Source organism: Anomaloglossus baeobatrachus, chromosome 9, assembly GCF_048569485.1.
Source record: "Anomaloglossus baeobatrachus isolate aAnoBae1 chromosome 9, aAnoBae1.hap1, whole genome shotgun sequence".
In the NCBI taxonomy this organism is placed as follows: Eukaryota; Metazoa; Chordata; class Amphibia; order Anura; family Aromobatidae; genus Anomaloglossus; species Anomaloglossus baeobatrachus.
The window spans coordinates 52,575,035-52,594,955 of NC_134361.1; the positions used below are offsets into that span (position 1 = coordinate 52,575,035).

A 19,921-nucleotide genomic window follows, 5' to 3' on the forward strand; every position below is an offset into this window, starting at 1 on the left:
CATCTGTACAATTTTAACTGAAGATGTATAAATTAAAAAAGAAGTGTCCTAAGCCTTTAATGTTGTAATAAAATCCTATAAAAAAGTCTGATTCACACAATAGTCTAATACATAGAATATTTATGAATGGAGACTAAATACAGAACATAAAATATGAATGTTTTGTGTGCGTCTAGCTCAATATTTATATCCATATGTTGTCAATATTACATTTTTTATGTCCTGTGGCTTGAGTTTTATCTATTTTGATATAGATTTTCTCTTTAATAAGAAATTCTAATAATTACCATTAATATTGATGGCATTTACTGTAAATGTAAAATATGTAACTATATAGATGATTTGTTTTTTCAGGCTGCATTGATTTTTATAGGGAAATGCCATCCGTTCTATGATATCCGATATAACATTTCATATTAAGTTATATGAGCTTGGTATGTACAAGGAACTGTCAAAACACAAGATCATTATTCCGTTGCCTAACATTGCAGATGGTAAATGTAATCCCATATGTGAGGCCTTGGGAGAACATACTGCAATCGGGAATTATTCACCTCATATTAACAATTCTTTAGCAATATTTATTTCTAAATACAAGTCAAAATTAGATGTATTAAGTGATTTGATTTTGGTAAAGATCCACAATATTGGCCGATTTACAAATGCTACAAGTTCTAAAGACATCGTCATCTAAATACATAATTTCATACCGTCTCACTTTAGGAATTTAAAAAAAAATATGAGGTTTTTGTTGGTATTTATGGCCATAAAAACGTAAGCCTACAACCCGCGTCACGGAACCTCATGCTTGTAGGTCCCTACACTAAATATAAACATAGCATCAAAAAGAGGAAAATATCCTCAAAAATTAAGTATTATTTACAGCAAGATGGGCTGCAGTGTGTACATCGCCCTGGCCAAAAACTAGTACTCTAGCAGGATACAGCTAAACCCCCACTAAAGTGGAAGCATCAAAGGTGCAGGAGGAGCAAATCACACACACACCTCCATTTATTTTTTTGGACAGGATACAGCCAGGCCCCTTTCTGTTGGGCCTTGCACTGTAGAGTGTCTGTCCGTGCATGATACACAGGTGGGGTACGGCTTGGCAGCTCGCCTGATCTAATCGCCTGATCTAATAGTATGGGCGTCACCTAATAGGCTGCGGGTTTGTGACTGTGTTATCTGCATGTGTGAACAGCGCTCTATGCAAGCCACTAGTGTGCCGTTTTATCATCTAGCAATCGCCCTCCTCCATTCCATGGAGGTGTGTGTGTGATTTGCTCCTCCTGCACCTGTGATGCTTCCACTTTAGTGGGGGTTTAGCTGTATCCTGCTAGAGTACTAGTTTTTGGCCAGGGCAATGTACACACTGCAGCCCATCTTGCTGTAAGTAATACTTAATTTTTGAGGATATTTTCCTCTTTTTGATGCTATGTTCCAAACCATTTTCTATTAAATTTGAAATACATTTTTATAGCCTGCTTTACACGTTACAATTACACATGTGATCTCGTATGCGATCACACACGCCCCCATCGTATGTGCGGCACGTTCAATTTGTTGCCCGTGTCGCACAAACGATTAAATCCCGTCACACGTACTTACCCTCCATACGACCTCGATGTGGGTGGCAAACATCCACTTCCTGTAGTGGGAGGAACATTCGGCATCTCAGCGACGTCACACGGCAGCCGGCTAATAGAAGCGGAGGGGCGGAGATGAGCGGGACGTAAACGTCCCGCCCACCTCTTTCCTTCTGCATTGCAGGTGGGACGCAGGTAAGATGTGTTCATTGTTCCCGAGGTGTCACACACAGCAATGTGTGTTTCATCGGGAACATTGAACAACCGGATGTTCAATTTTTAGAATTTGAACGACATGTATGTGATCGTGTTTTCGTACAATCGCAAACGCACGTAGGTTTCACACGCTACAACAACACTAATGATGCCGGATGTGTGTCACTTACGACGTGACCCCGCCGACACATTGTAAGATTTATTGGAGCGTGTAAAGCCCGCTTATAGTATCTTTCTTTTTTCAGAATTTTCATTGTTTTGAGCGGATCAGGCAAAATTTGACTTTGCCTGTTCGAACCACTTCTCCCAGGAAATTTGATTCATTGAGAAGTTACCACTACTCCTCACCTTTCTGCCCTCTTCACTCCTTACTGCTATCTGTCTGATCCTTCTTGCATCTTCTGACCCACACTTCGAGTACTAAATCCATCATAATGCTTCTGTGCAAGCATGCGTAAGGTCACGATTTCATGACACCACCATGTCTTTGTGGAGAACCATCCTGGGGCTCATCAGAGCCGGAAGTTCTAGTCTAGTGGGAAGAGGCCCGAGGAAAAGATGTGTCAAAGACTGATATGGTGACAGTGAGGTCCGAATTGACTGGAGAGATGAGCGATAAGATGAGTATAGTAGTTTGGAGGGGGGAGTTAACCTTTTTGATTGATCTTTACTGTTCAGCAAAATAGCAGCGAGTGATAGAAGGCTATTTGTGAAATTTGTTTAAAATTAAATTCCACACTCACATATTCATGTATCTCTTGTCTGGATTATATTAAAATACACAGAAAATCCCATTACATTGAGAAACTTAATCTATTACAAATTTGTTTTCCTGTCAATGACTCTTTGTCATGTGCTCTACTAAACAGTTATTATGATAAACTATATGAAGAGAATGTATCATGCGATGTTTGGCTCTGCATGCATCTGGTGGCACGGTGGCATCAGACTCTGTTCACACACTCTGTTCTGATAATAATCCTGATGCTTCTGAATTGTTCTTCCAGAGCTGGGTGTCGGCTGATTCATATTCACTGGTCTTCAGCCCTGCAGGAGTTAATTCCTGCAGACTGGTAAGCAGGAACTAGGAGCTCAGGTTGATAATTGCCACATGCAGCTGTCTCCTTCCCACTTAAGGCTTGGCTTTCTTCCAGTTTGTGCTGATGATAGCTGCAGCGTTCCTGATCTTGGTGGTTATCCAGATAATGTGTTGCAATTTTAAGTGGTATGGATGTTTCTTTGTTGTGCGTTATTTCCTTCCCCTTTCTTTATTTCCCTGTACACCTATTGCCTTTTGTATTTGAGTTCAGTGTTTACGACTTTTCGTTCTCCCTTGTCTGTTATTATTTTGGGGTTTTTTATTGCGTTTTTCCGGCCCGCCCCATGAGTGGGGGAGAGGGGAAGTAAGATCAAGGCTCGGACAGAAATTAGGGTGACTCTGGGGGCTCAAACCTGGCTACCATCAAGCCTACTTCAGAGATGAGGGACATTGTAGAGACTTGAGTCTGATGGCCAGCCTGGGGGCCCTGTACTGCCATTACATACTCTGTGACAGAATGGCCGACAGTGAGAAATAAACAAGTTTTCAGCTTAAAAGCTATTAGTTTCTATATTTGTTCTACTCATTTCACTTCTTTTCTGTTTTGTTTTTGTTTTTTTTTTGTTTTTTAAATTTTGCTTATTGTCAAGATCCAAGCTGCTGCCCAGTAGAAGGACTAAATATGTGAATAGCTTACACGCTATTTGTAGCTGAGCTTGTAAGAGCTGAACGAGATAACTGGAGTGCACAGCTACTCCTGATCCCAGCCAACTTCAGATCCAATTCATCAGCGGCAAACCTGCCCTATATAGCAGTACGACAGAACTCGCAGTTCAAACAAGCAGACTGACAATGTTACTTCTGAAGATTTAATATTGGACCAACTCTTTTTAAGGCAAATTTAACAAGTCCCATTCTGAGTCTTGCCTTGTGAACTTAAGTTATGCCATGAGTAACATCGAGAACCAGAGGATCATGATCCACATTTTTTTACCCAGTACCCTAGAAATCCTGACATCAAGATTTACCAGATTCAATTGGACCAGAGGTGGACATAACATTGGTGCAACCGTTGCAGCCTCACATGGGTCCAAAAAATTAAGGGGCCACTTCTGCCTCCAAAGTAGGTGGAAATGTGCCTTATGATGTACTGTAGGACTCCAAAGGGCCATTATATTGTTTTTACATAGGGGAACTACTCTGTCATGCTGCCAGGAATGACGAGCGTGGCACGTGCGTTAAGATCTACAGGAAACCTGATGCACGACAACAAGCAATGCAACAAGTATGTGGGAACACCAGGGACACAATAACAATTGTGGGCCCTAGCTCTAGTCAGAGGGGTAGATGGGAGACCTTTTATTCTCACCTGCAGTTGTCCCTACTCTCCTAGCCAGGCCCTATGCAGACTTCTCAACTGTCACAGAGCAGGAATCTGAGACCCTGAGAAACCCTATAGATGCCCTGGCTAGTGCGTTGGCAGATAGGACACGCTAGCCCCACCACTGCACTAATATAACACATGGAAAGGTAGGGAAAACAGCAACACAAAAGGATAAAGTCCGACTTCTGGAACACGCCTTCACAGGACTGTCCACCAAGGTGGCCAGAATGCAATGGATTTGTATCTTCAGCAAGGACTGCTACACTACTACTTATACCTGGAGGGTTGTGGCTAGAAAACAGCTGCAGCTGAAATGTTCTGCTGGGAGCTGCTGTAAACAAAAACTGACATTAACTCCTTAGTTCCCAAAGAAAATGAAACTATGTTTAAATATAGAGCCTAAGATGGTAATGAGTGACTCTGGTTTTGAAGGTATCACTAGTCTTCAAGGATAGAGAGATGACCGTGGCACCTTCTTCTGTCTCCTTAATGAGGTTGTTTAAAATTGAAAAGAGGGTCTGGGGTAAGACATCTGGGTTGTGACTTTAGACATGTTTTGATCTAATGAACAGAGGAAAAAATGTGATCCTGACACCCATATAACAAAGAAGTGAACAACCTTTATTAAAAGTGGTGTAAATGACAGCGTGTTGCACAGACAAATATGCAGGGGGAACATATTCCAGCAAAAAAATAAACAGCAGTTTACAAAACGACTGTATACATAATGTAATATACCCCAATCTATGGCAACCAACCAACATGAACACTATATTGAGTTGATCTACATGGGAAAGATCAAGAGGGCCAAGGAAGTGTAGAGAGACGATAGCAACCCTATAGTTAAGGGCAAAAAATGTATAAGCCTATAAGCTCACCTATATAGAGCCAGGTCGGCGTCTGCCCCGACGTATGTTTCAGCTAGGGAGCCTTCGTCGGGGGCCTCCTTGTCAAAGGCTTCCTAGCCAAAACATACATTGGGGTGGACTCCATTCCTGCAAGCTTCCTGTATATATAAGCTCTACATAGGTGAGCTTATATGCTTATTCATTTTTGCCCTTTTGCAAACAAGAAGTGCAACATGTAAAATTGTATGTAGTTGTGGTGATGTTAATGAGAACTTGAGGGGCCTCATTTTTTATGTTACAGTATTCAATTATATCAGCGCCATCAGTAGACATACTAGCATCTTACTCCATCCAAAGCATAAACCTTTTATTAAAACAATTTTTGGGGGTGAAGGAACATAATTATCTTGCAATGAAAAAAACACATACATATTGTATTTGAAATATAGGAAATGGAATTCCTGAAGCCGGCTCCTTTATGACAAATTTTGCATGCTGCTTTTTCTACTTATGTTGCTGTATACCCCTATAGGGAAGTAAGTTGCAATGCGGAAAAATGGTAGGACTAAGCAACACCGGTAATGTAACTTACTGTTTTTGCAAACCTGTTTTTAAATATTCAGTTACTAGAAATCTTATGCTGTACTCATATATATAATTTTTACTTATTATAAATCTATTTTTTCTGAAATCTTCATTTAAGCTGAAATAATAGAAAATACTGTAATGTTTTGTGAATCCATGATAAGATGCAGAAAATCAATTCTGCTCAATTTGCTACATTAAGCCCTTGGGGTTTGCATGACATGCATCTGATCTAGATGCTTAGCATTCAAAGAAATGAAATCAAGACCAGTAGTGCAAAAAACAGGTGTTATAAGATTAAAAAGTATAATTATTTCACTTAATTAAGTTGTGAAATTATAGACCTTCTGAAATGCGTTTGGTATTGTGTATAAACTTTGTTGAGTAGTACAAAATACTAACATGAAAAGGAGAACAAATAATAAGAAGACGACTGTGATTTTCATCGCATTCATCTACAGCATCTCTTCTTTTTGACCTTGGATGTCCACCATTCACCTGTGCCATGGGTGAGATTTGGCTCAAGATGCGCCATATCATCAGTACATGAATAGAGAGAAGGTCTGCTCCACTCATTGTGGGACTAAAGGCCACTTTACACGCAGCGATATCGGTACCGATATCGCTAGCGTGGGTACCCGACCCCATCGGTTGTGCGACACGGGCAAATCGCCGCCTGTGGCGCACATCGCCCGGACCCGTCACACTACTTACCTGCTCTTTGACGTCGCTGTGACTGGCGAACCGCCTCCTTTCTAAGGGGGCGGTCCTTGCGGCATCACAGCGACGTCACTAAGCAGCCACCCAATCAAAGCCGCGGGGCGGAGATGAGCGGGACGTAACATCCCGCCCACCTCATTTCTTCTGCATTGTGGGCGGCGGCAGGTAAGGTGAAGTTCCTCACTCCTGTGGCGTCACACGGAGCGATGTGTGCTGCCGCAGGAGTGACTAACTACATCGTACATGCTGCAGCAGCAATATTTGAGAAGTGACCCCCATGTCAACGAGGAGTGATTTTGGACATTTTGTAACGATCCAAAATCGCTCCTAGGAGTCACACACAACGAGATCGCTACACCTGCCGGATGTGCGTCACAAAATCCGTGACTCCAACGAGATCGCTGTAGCGATCTCGTAGCATGTAAAGCCCACTTTATACTAGGTGATTTTTTTGCCAGTGATCAAGGGAGTTGAGAAGAATCTTTAATTTTATAATCTTTATTTTTATATACCGCCAACATATGCTGCCATACTTTACATACATCAGCAACAGTGTCCCTATTGAGGCTCACAATCTACATTCCATATTAGTGTCTTTGGAGAAGCACCTATGGTGACTGTCACAAAGTGGCGCTAGACTCAACTAGTATGCAGTAAATGGAGAGGTAGTCAGACAGGCCGAGATCATAAACCAGGAGGGCATGACTGTACACGGGGGGGGTAGACAGAGACTAGGTCAAGATACAAGCCGAAGGTCAGGGTTCCAGGAGAGAACATGCAAGTTTCAGGGAGCAGGCAAGGATACGGTCAGGAGAAAGTCCGAGGTCAGGAGCCAGGAAGTTACAATCAGAAGCAGGGGAGGACAGACAGAGATGGTAAACAGCAGTCCGGAGTCAAGGGACCAAGATCTGAGCACTGAGCACCATGGGAGCCAACAGCACAACTGGAAATAGGAAGTACGACTGGTGGCATCCTGAGCTAAGACGCTCCCTAAAGAAGCAGAACAATTACCGGGAAGCATCTGTGAGAGCACTTCCCAGGGCCAGCGTGAAACCCAGTGCTGTGAAACAACCAGCAGAGCATTCATTCTACAAAGTGCTCTGCACCATAGGGAAAATACACTGGCTTTGCAGGAGAACATGGCAGAACAATACAGAATGTTCTGCACAATTGAATCGTGACAGCACCATAGTGGGAAGAAGGAGAGGACACAGTGTGACATCATATAGTGGGTTAGTGGGTGTGTGTAGGGGGACAGTGAAGACTTCATATGTGGGGTGCACTATGAAAACTTGATATAATGTGGGCAGCACTGGAAGTATTTCACTTTTGTTTTGGGGCACAAAGTGGGCATCATTGTGTGTGTTCACTGTGGAGGCATCATACTGTGTGGGGGCTTTTTAATGTATGTGGGTGGTTACTATGTTAGCTTCATAATGTTTAATGAAGGCTCTGGACAAACATGATGTGTGGCAGTGTAAGGAATAAAATAAGGGGGCATCATTGTGTGGCTCTGTATGTAGACCTCTGTGGGGGAATCATATTGTGTCTGTAAGGTGGAATTATGGGGGCATTTTTACTTTACTTTTTACTTTTTGCACCCATATTGAATCATTTTTTATTTTTTTTTTTTAAACTGATCAAACCAAAAAGTCTTTATTAACCGTAAATAACCGGAACAAGTAATTCTCAAATTCCTAAAAGTCCTGTTTAATTATAATTTGGTGGTATTTTTAATTACCCTTGATTTTTTTGGGGGGTTTTATTCTGTGACATTGGCAGAGCGCACACCAAATAGAAATAAGTAGTGTATTGTCTGTAACCCAAACATATTTTTTCATTTGTGACATTGGCACGGACAATGACAATGTCATCTGTGATATTGTGACATTAACAGAGCACCATGATGAATAAATAATACATGACATTTTAGCGTTCTCTACATGCACGATTCCAAGATTTTTGGTGGGGCTGACTTGAACTGTGTGCATTCCAAAAAAATATATATTATTTCGATCCTCAATATATATACACGATTACATTTGTTGTTCATTGTTACAAAAATAAGACACAGTATTTTTTAGGACACTGTGCTTGTATCATTCTATTTTTTTACCTGATCCGACCTTATCATTAGATTTTAATTTTTAATTTTTTAATTTTTGCATGGAGCACATCATATTCTTTTGTAAAACTAGTTTTATGGTATAGTTACTTAGTCAAGGTTTGCTCATGTTTTCCTAATCTATGTACCTTAAAGAGGTTTTTCACTACTAATGTGATCTGCTTTCTTTTATCCTAACTCTTCCTAACTAGAGATGAGTGAAGCCGAGGTTCTGTGTTCGTACCAAACACAGACTTTATAAAAAAAAAATAGTTTGGATTTGGAGTTCGGGTGCTTTACGTATGAACACCATTCACATGAGCATTGCTGTGCTCAGGTATGCTTGGTGCTCAGCCCAGTATGAGACAGCGTGATCATAAGTAGTGTGCCCTAACAAAAAAAAATGGAAAACTCCAACCCAATTATCCCCGAAAGTTTCCTGATTAAGGCTGGCTGCATGTGGGCGGAGACCCAAATTGCCCAATTAGTGACTTCCACTGAGGTTCAGTCCAAGTTTTAGTCCAAAACCGAACTTTATCTAAAGTCCGGATGAACCCACCGAACCAAACTTCAAAGGTCCGTTCATCTCTATTCCGAACTAACACTTTCCTAATATACTTCTGCTCCTGTAAGCTTATCTCTAAGAGGCTCGTAAATACTTTTACTGTTGTTGTAGCTTTGAGCCTTCATGCTGCAGACTGGAATTGGATCAACTGAACAGGACAATCAGGGGTGGGGGCTTAGAGGAAAGTGAAGTGTGATCTGGGCATGAGCACCCAGACTGCTTTCACTCACAGAGCGGCAGCCCCCACCAGTGACGTTTCCTGCTCAGTTGGTCAAATTCTGGTCTGCAGTTTGAAGGATCAAAGTGACAACAACAATAAAAGTATTTACAAGCCTCTTAGAGATAAGCTTACAGGAGCAGAGTAGGTAGTAGAAGTATATTAGGAAAGTGTTAGTTAGGAAGAGTTAGGATAAAAAAAAGGGATCACATTACTAGTAGAAAACTAGTAAATACTGGTAATTACTCATCATAATTATTCTTTTGTCTTTATTTGCCAGTTACATGAGTAAAGAAAATAAAACATTATTGTGTATATTATATTCAAGAAAAGCTGTGTTCATGATAATGGCCACGTTTTCTAGTTTTAATTCTAAGAAAATAATGTTAGTATGCATTTTGTATTATATATGCACGCTGTGATTATAGATACAGATTATCTAAAGCTTATATTACTTTATACTGGTGTATGGAGGCTACAATTTTGAGTGCTATGGTTATAATCACATAATTGACTTTACAGCATAGATTTAATTATAGTGATGTTCTTGTTTTTCAGAATGCTTGACCAGAGAATGAAGTGGACACTGCAGACACTTTTGTCCTTCTGGGTCAAAAATCAATTATCGCCTAACTATCATCACAGCAATAAGACGTGGAACATAATGGAAAATCATATTCTTTGTTCCGCCATCAGGGAACAATACCTAACGTTGCTGACCACATGTCTTCATCAGAAATTAAATGTTTTCCTAAAACGCAATCCAAAATAGCTGTCTTCAAAGGATGAGTACTGTTAGCGGCACAGGGATGTTTTTCAGCCTGACAACAGTTACGCTAGATATCAGCGGGCAAAATGGACTGATGGCCTGGCATATCAACAGCAATGTGACTTTAAACCAGAGTGTGCCCACTTTGCATCCCATGAATGCATCGGAAGAAGAAAGGCCATCCTATCCATCGCTTGACAAGAACTGGCCTGCCCTTTTGACGTTGATCATCATTATATTAACGATAGGTGGAAATATTCTTGTCATTATGGCTGTTTCTTTGGAAAAGAAACTTCAAAATGCGACCAACTTCTTCCTCATGTCGCTGGCCGTGGCAGATATGCTGGTGGGAATTTTAGTCATGCCGGTTTCCCTTATCACAATTCTATATGGTAAGTTACCAATCTCTATTTATCTCCTATTTTTCATTTCTTTATTTCTATTCTTCAAGTTGTATTATTATTATGTTATAATACGTTCTTTCATGTTGAGAAAACCCTAAAATAAAGACCCTTTCAATGTAATCCGCCAGCAGATTAGGAAAAATTGAGCAGATTTAGTGGAAAGTAATTTATAGAATTTGTCATTTAGTAATTGTACTCCCTGCTCATTCTAACATTAGGATTCCAGTAGATGTGCATAACCATTACTCGATGCAGTCAATCACTTCTTAGGTCCACCCACTAGACTCCCAAGTATAGGACAAATAGGGTTGACCATAAATTGATACATTGCAGGTTAACATGATCTGTTTCCTCACAAACCTATGTATGTTTTCTACTTTTACTTTTGAATACTCTACCCATTGATTGATTAGCGTTTGAGATGGGTGACAAGTTATGGTCATTGACTTTTCTCTAGCATTTCTGACAGAATATGATTTTCTACGATCGGTAAGAGTAGTACAAACACAGATTTTAAGTGACTGGTACTCTTCACCACTGACGGCCAGATTGGTTTGTCAGTCTCCGCAAGGAGAAAAGTCTTCCCCTTAGACCCCAGTAGACCATCTCATTAAGCCAGATCAGATCTCATACTTTGTACTGAGGAGAGACAATCATCCCGAAACACTGTGTCTGCAAATTGAGGTTCTGATCTGGCATAAATCCTAGGTCATATGAAAAGGCTTGTTAAAGGGCCACTTTTGAGTTTAAAGATTGCTACTTCCAATAGGTGGTGCTAGAGTTTGTCTCCTCCCTCCCTGAAGGGACAATTTGGTTTTGCTTGAGAAGTCATTTAAAAAAAATAACCAAAGCCATAGCAAGTATTTAAAAGGGTATACTGTATCAAGTGTCAAACCATAGGGAAGCAACCTTAATTAAAATATAACTTTTAATATGATAATATTAAAGGGGTAGCCCAACGCAGACGAAAAAATCAAATTCGTTATTCCCGGTCAGCAAAGGTTAAAGGGGTTTACAGATGAGACCGTCAATATCAAGTCAAAACATGTCAAACATCAGAACTGGCCTTAATATGCACTAGAAATACCCTAATAAGGAATTTACTTCAGTTCACCACTCCAAAGCAGGTCTCTCCAACTTCTGGTCCGGTGCACGGAACCAGTCGTTTAGCTACCACAGCTGAATAATCAGTCACATCAAGAGGAGGAGGGGAAAAGAGACGCTCCAGCACCGACGTAATAAAAAGATTCTTTATTCAAAATTCATAAAAAAAAGGTAGTTCCAAGCAAGTGCAAAATACATTTACGCTTGACGCGTTTCGGAGAAAATAGACTCCTTATTCATGTTGCTTATGAATAAGGAGTCTACTTTCTCTGAAACGCCTCAAGCGTAAATATATTTTGCACTTGGTTAAAACTACCTTTTTTATGAATTTTGAATAAAGAATCTTATTACGTCGGTGCAGGATCTTCTTTTTTCCCCTCCTCCTCTTGATGTGCCTAGAAATACCCTACCTAGCAATGGAGGTTATGATGTCCTAGGTTCATGGCGCCCCCATTCACCGTCATCAATCCTTACAAGGTACCTAATACATCCCAGCTCTCATTAGAAAAAAGGGAATACCATCACCAATGTTAAAAACGTACCTTATTATTGGTGTTAAATATAGAAATAAGACTGTACTTGGCTCAGGAACATGATGTCCCAAATCCAGGTGACGAAACGTTTCCCCCCATTTAATTTTGTCCTTGATGAACCACGCAATGTTTTGGAGCAGAAACTTAGCAGAAACTCTCCAAATCCTAAGAACTTGGTTCTGGTGATGTATTAATGTACTAATGGTGATTCTGATGATGTATTCATGTAAATATCCCTTAAAATCTTTTGTGGCCCTTGTAATTGATTCAGTATGGCAGTGTGACCCTTAGACCAACACATTTTGTGCATTTTTGTTATATCCAAATTAAAGGTTTTCCTGGGAAGATAATCCTTTTATGACTCCAATTTTATGTGACCACTTGCATGAGCTGTATAGGGGAATCATGACAGTGAATGCATTGCACACCATTAAGATTCAGCAGTCTGTAATCACATTCTGCAGCAGTGACAGCAGGCTTCACTTTTTAGACCAAACAACTCATTTAATTTACTGTCATTTTCCGTAATCCCATGGTTTCAGCCTTCCAAAGTGCAGTTCAAATATTTTTCAATCTAAATTTTGATTAATTTCATCTGCTTAAGTTTTTGTGCAACCTCATCTATCATTTAAGAAATTTTCCTACGAGGTTACTGTCATTAAATCACATAAGCTTTAGAGAACAGAGGAGTTTTTTTGAAGTCATTAAAGATGACAGGGTGGGCAAGCTAGTAAAAGGAGCTTGTACAATAATTCTACCTGTCATCTATTTATTTATGAGAAAGTGATTTATTAGCTGAAACTTGGGGTGGGTGTATATTCTGCACTAGTGAGACACATTAATGCTGCGCTAAGCTACTTTGCTTCTTTAAAAAGAAAAGTTTGAAAAATTACTAAAGCTGTAGGGTGTCGTGAAAATAGAATATTCCAAATAAAACTTTATGATTTTATTAAAATTATACGTAAGCAGTACTGAAGCTAACTAGCCATAATATATTTCAGATTACATTATTTGTTTTTTCATCTGTGACATGGAAGAGTGCATTCTCAACCAATTATTTAGTATAGTCTTAGTGAAAGTGTTTTCTAAAAACATTTTAAGAATGTCATCATTTTTAAGATTCACATAATTTTGCCAATCCAACTGAGGGATCTTGGCAAGCATACATGGAAGTGATCAAATTTTTGTAATACCAGATTACCAGATTAGTTAGTGTTAACTCCCTGTCAATATGGTAAAATCACATACTGGTTGTTTTCTGGAGAATTATCCTATAAGATATGGGATTACTAAAAGATTCATGTTTAAGAAAAAATTAAATTAGTATTCTCAACCAAGTAGACTAACTCCACATGTTCACCGAAAAATTTGAAAATGCTTGCCAAACCCTGACATACTTAATAATTCATAATGTGTGAACAAAAAGTGCTTGGGTGCTCGGTACTCAAATTAAGCATGCCGAATGCTCTCGGATATGCTTTACTCATGTCCTGAGCACAATAGGATTCAATGGGTGACGCATGCATGTTTTACTTGAAAACACAGGCTGCTACCTGTCCGGACAGAGCCCCAAGCCACCACAGTCCCCATCAACCGCATGCAGCAGGCAGCTGATATTGCCCAGCACCTCCGTTCCATCTTCCAGGCCACCACAGTCCCCATCACGATCAACCACATGCAGCAGGCAGCTGATATCACCCGGCAACCTCCATTCCATCTTCCAGGCCACCGCAGTCCCCATCATCCGCATGCAGCAGGCAGCTGATATTGCCCAGCAAGCTCAATTCCGTCTTCCAGGCCACCACACTCCCCATCAATCACATGCAACAGGTGCTAATATTGCCCAGCAACCTCTATTCAGTCTTCCAGGCCTCTGCAATCCCCATCATCCGCATGCAGCAGGCAGCTGATATTGCCCAGCAACCTCCATTTTGTCTTCCAGGGCACCGCAGTCCCATCATCTGCATGCAGCTGGGATCGCCAGACAACTTCTGTTACATGTGTGCCATCCATCTTGTTTTCATAGGAACTGAAACGGCGTTAAAACCACATTTATTTTGTGCAGTTTTCTGCCATGAGATGTACATTTTGCGTAGAAATGTCTGCCCCAGATTTCTGCAACAAATTTGCATCTCCTGGCACAATCTAGTGTATGTAGTTGTTACTGAAGGACTGTTAAGTAGAGCTCCAATATTTAACAGGAAGTGATGGTCTCCTTGTTGAAATGGGTTAACATTGGGTCTTGACCAGCTCAAACCATCAGGAATATGCAGCTTACACGGGCGTACCATCCCTACAACACTAAGGGGTACTTTGCACACTACGACATCGCAAGCTGATGCTTGTGATGCCGAGCGCAATAGTCCCCGCCCCCATCGCACATACGATATTGTGTTATAGCTGCCGTAGCGAACATTATCGCTACGGCAGCTTCACACGGACTTACCTGTCCTGCGACGTCGCTCTGGCCGGCGACCCGCCTCCTTACTAAGGGGGCGGGTCGTGCGATGTCACACGGCAGGCGGCCAATAGAAGCGGAGGGGCGGAGATGAGCAGAACGTAAACATCCCGCTCACCTCCTTCCTTCCGCATAGCCGGCGTGAGCCGCAGGACACAAGTAGATGTTTCTCTCTCCAGCGGCTTCACACACAGCGATGTGTGCTGCCGCAGGAACGAGGAACAACATCGTAACATCGTTCCTTCCGAAATTATGGAAATGACCAACGCTACACCGATGATACGATTTCGACGCTTTTGCGCTCGTTAATCGTATCAAAAATGATTTACACACTCCGATATCGACAGCGACACCGGATGTGCGTCACTTTCGATTTGACCCCACCGACATCGCAGCTGCGATGTCGTAGTGTGCAAAGTACCTCTAACACACACATCCAGCCAGGACCTAGTCTTTCATGTAGGATGTCAGACCTCACCCACAAATACCACCCCGCACCACTCTACACTGATAAATATTAATAAGCAACTTACTAATATACTTGGCATTGTTCCCAATTTCGTAGTGTTGCTGCTTGGAAATAAAGTGACTGCAACTGTGCTGTATATTTTCTAAATTTGTGACATTTACAGTTAGGTCCAGAAATATTTGGACAGTGACACAATTTTCGCGAGTTGGGCTCTGCATGCCAACACATTGGATTTGAAATGAAACCTCTACAACAGAATTCAAGTGCAGATTGTAACGTTTAATTTGAAGGTTTGAACAAAAATATCTGATAGAAATTGTAGGAATTGTACACATTTCTTTACAAACACTCCACATTTTAGGAGGTCAAAAGTAATTGGACAAATAAACCAAACCCAAAAAAAATATTTTTATTTTCAATATTTTGTTGCGAATCCTTTGGAGGCAATCACTGCCTTAAGTCTGGAACCCATGGACATCACCAAACGCTGGGTTTCCTCCTTCTTAATGCTTTGCCAGGCCTTTACAGCCGCAGCCTTCAGGTCTTGCTTGTTTGTGGGTCTTTCCGTCTTAAGTCTGGATTTGAGCAAATGAAATGCATGCTCAATTGGGTTAAGATCTGGTGATTGACTTGGCCATTGCAGATTGTTCCACTTTTTTGCACTCATGAACTCCTGGGTAGCTTTGGCTGTATGCTTGGGGTCATTGTCCATCTGTACTATGAAGCGCCGTCCGATCAACTTTGCGGCATTTGGCTGAATCTGGGCTGAAAGTATATCCCGGTACACTTCAGAATTCATTCGGCTACTCTTGTCTGCTGTTATGTCATCAATAAACACAAGTGACCCAGTGCCATTGAGAGCCATGCATGCCCATGCCATCACGTTGCCTCCACCATGTTTTACAGAGGATGTGGTGTGCCTTGGATCATGTGCCGTTCCCTTTCTTCTCCAAACTTTTTTCTTCCCATCATTCTGGTACAGGTTGATCTTTGTCTCATCTGTCCATAGAATACTTTTCCAGAACTGAGCTGGCTTCATGAGGTGTTTTTCAGCAAATTTAACTCTGGCCTGTCTATTTTTGGAATTGATGAATGGTTTGCATCTAGATTTGAACCCTTTGTATTTACTTTCATGGAGTCTTCTCTTTACTGTTGACTTAGAGACAGATACACCTACTTCACTGAGAGTGTTCTGGACTTCAGTTGATGTTGTGAACGGGTTCTTCTTCACCAAAGAAAGTATGCGGCGATCATCCACCACTGTTGTCATCCGTGGACGCCCAGGCCTTTTTGAGTTCCCAAGCTCACCAGTCAATTCCTTTTTTCTCAGAATGTACCCGACTGTTGATTTTGCTACTCCAAGCATGTCTGCTATCTCTCTGATGGATTTTTTTCTTTTTTTTCAGCCTCAGGATGTTCTGCTTCACCTCAATTGAGAGTTCCTTAGACCGCATGTTGTCTGGTCACAGCAACAGCTTACAAATGCAAAACCACACACCTGTAATCAACCCCAGACCTTTTAACTACTTCATTGATTACAGGTTAACGAGGGAGACGCCTTCAGAGTTAATTGCAGCCCTTAGAGTCCCTTGTCCAATTACTTTTGGTCCCTTGAAAAAGAGGAGGCTATGCATTACAGAGCTATGATTCCTAAACCCTTTCTCCGATTTGGATGTGAAAACTCTCATATTGCAGCTGGGAGTGTGCACTTTCAGCCCATATTATATATATAATTGTATTTCTGAACATGTTTTTGTAAACAGCTAAAATAACAAAACTTGTGTCACTGTCCAAATATTTCTGGACCTAACTGTATGTAAGTTGATCGCACAGCTTATTTGTCGTACATCTAGATTCGAAGTGCAAATTGTGTGCCATACATGTATATTGTACACACGTAAGTCCTACTTTCCGTTCCCATATACAAACTCTAAAGTGACCCCAGCCCCGGCCACTATGCAATACATAGAACTGTGATGTACAGATCCGTATTTGTGCCATTCTGTCTGCCACCAACACCGAGAACAGCTAAGGTTGGGGTGTCGGGTGTCACACCCCCACCAATCAGACATTGATGACCTATAATAAGGAAAGGCAATCTACTGTATGTTAAGAGGTGGACAACCTCCTTAAAAGCAGTGCTTTTATCATCTTAAGGGGGCTTTACACGCTGCGACATCGCTAATGCGGAGTCGTTGGGGGTCACGGAATTTGTGACGCACATCCGGCCGCATTAGCGATGTTGCTGTGTGTGACACCGATGAGTGATTTTGCATCGTTGCAAAAACGCGCAAAATCGCTCATCGGTGTCATGGGGGTCCATTCTCGATTATCGTTACTGCAGCAGTAACGATGTAGTTCGTCGCTCCTGCGGCAGCACACATCGCTATGTGTGACGCCGCAGGAACGAGGTACCTCTCCTTACCTGCCTCCCGGCCGCTATGAGGAAAAAAGGAGGCGGGCGGGATGTTCTGGCCACTCATCTCTGCCCCTCCGCTTCTATTGGGCGGCCGCTCAGTGACGTCGCTGTGACGAAGCACGGACCGCCCCCTTAGAAAGGAGGCGGTTCGCCGGTCACAGCGATGTCGCCGGGCAGGTAAGTATGTGTGACGGGTCTGCACGATGTTGTGCGCCACGGGCAGCGATTTGCCCGTGTCGCACAACAGATGGGGGTGGGTACCCACGCTAGCGATATCTGGACCGATATATATATAGGGATATGTTACAGACATTCACCTAAGAGACGTTGTTGCTGCTTGTGTGGGTCCAGATCAAACATTGGGTACATTTCAGCATTTCTATTTGGCATTATTTACAGCATCTAAACCTTGGCTATTTATGTATTCATCTTCACCATCTCCTATGTAATGCTGTTATTTTTATTATTTGCCCAGGGTGAACCGACCTCACCTCTTGTTTGCATGTTCACTTTTGTATCTTTGGTTTTAAATGGTTTTAAATATTGATATACAATAAAGGCAAATTATATATTTTTTACTATCGGTGTGCATTTGATTCATGTGCGGTTGCTTTCTTCTCCTTCTTCTCATCATAACTTACCGCACCAGATAGCACCCCCTTGATACCTTAACTATATTGATATGTGGGTGCGCTCCTCTTGGTTTTCTTAGCGATATCTGGACCGATATCGCAGCGTGTAAAGTAGCCTTTAGACTCCAGAGTGTAAACATTTATAGAAACAAACTAAATGTATCGCCACTTACATTTCAGTTCATATTTATAACGTTTATCATATTCACTTAATGAATAAATGTGCGTCTTACTAGAAAATTAGAATCCAAATACAGACGTCACTAAAAATTTGGACAAGACGTGCTAAGAAATAAAGAACAAATGATTACCAAAGTGTTATTAAGATATGCTTGCCAACCTTTTCATTAAGCTTGTGATGACAGTGGCATTTTGCTCAAAAATATGACTACATTTCAAGGATTTAAAGATTTAAATAGAAGAGTAAAATACTAATTACATTATATTCTTCATCCCATGATCTCCGTGTATATTTTTGGTATATTATTTATTTTTAATCATTTTTGTTAAATTAATTGTTCTACTTCTGAAAATACAGATGAAATTCTCAAATGTTATATATTAATATATACACCCACCCAAAACAATGCAAAGAAAACATTGGATGTTCATCGATTAAATCGTTAGTCTGAAAGCTCCTGTAAATCATAGCTTTTAAGCTGGGTTTACACACTGCAACATCGCAAAGGACATCGCTGTAACGTCACCGGTTTGGTGACGCAATAGCGACCTCCCTAAGTCTCTGCTAAGTCTCTGGTGAGCGTTCAAACAGGTAAACCTGGCCAACAACGCAACAGCGATCCGGACCTGCAGAGTGACCTAGCTGGTTGTTGGGGACGTTGATAAGCAGCCTTTTGAAAGGGAAGTTGCTAACAAAGTCGCTGCAAAGTCTTCACACACTGAAACTTCATGCTGCACAGCGGGAAACAAAGGACCTAGGAATGGTCCTGAACGATTTGTAACGATTACAACTTCACAGCAGGGGCCGGGTCGCTGATAGGTTTCACACACTGCAACATCACAAACAACATCGCTATTGCGTCACAAAACCGGTGACGTTACAGCGATGTCGTTTGAGATGTTGCAGTGTGTAAACCCAGCTTTAGGTTCCAAAAACAAATCTAAAAAGATAACAATGTCTTTGTTCTTTGAAATTTAAAAATAGAAAAACCCCTAAAGGTTATTCATGCAAGTGTGCAATCAGCGCCATCTTAAAAATAATCTGAAAATCGATACTATATGAAGCTCTAAAAATATTTAAAGACCTGCTTTATGTACATCATTATCTTCAAATGACCCAGTAAAATTGCAAGACTAAGGGAAATATAGTGTCATAAAATCAAGTACAATTTTGCCCTCTTCTCACAAGGTAAAATACTAATACAAGAAATCCTCCAGTTAGGGAAATGTCACTTTACCTAAATGCTCAGTAGTAAAAGCACAGCTATATTGGGCAGCGTTATAATTTACACTTGCCCTTTTTGACGCAGACTACATACATTTTATATATATACATATATATATATATACATATATATTAAAATATTATATTTTTGTTATATATATATATATATATATATATATATATATATATATATATATATATATATATATATTACATCTGCATGTATATATATATACTAGAAGGTGGCCCGATTCTACGCATCGGGTATTCTAGAATTTACGTATTGTGTAGTTCATGTATGATTTTTGTTATAGATATAGATTTAGATATATATATATATATATATATATATATATATATATATATATATGTTGTTGTGTGTAGTTACCAAGTGTTTGTGTAGGCGCTGTACATGTTCTGGGTGTTGTCTGGGTGTGGCGGGGGGTGAGAGCGGTGTTGTATGT

General features: G+C 40.8%; 1 protein-coding gene across 1 annotated transcript in view; it reads left to right on the top strand.

The window, feature by feature from the left end:
- Positions 1-19,921, top strand: part of LOC142251167 (5-hydroxytryptamine receptor 2A-like) — a 639,303-nt gene that overhangs the window by 509,458 nt on the left and 109,924 nt on the right. The window contains exon 4 of the mRNA XM_075323709.1: positions 9,823-10,425. Coding sequence (XP_075179824.1) covers positions 10,050-10,425 — 376 coding nt within the window. The 5' untranslated portion in view covers positions 9,823-10,049. The remainder of the gene's footprint in view (positions 1-9,822; positions 10,426-19,921) is intronic.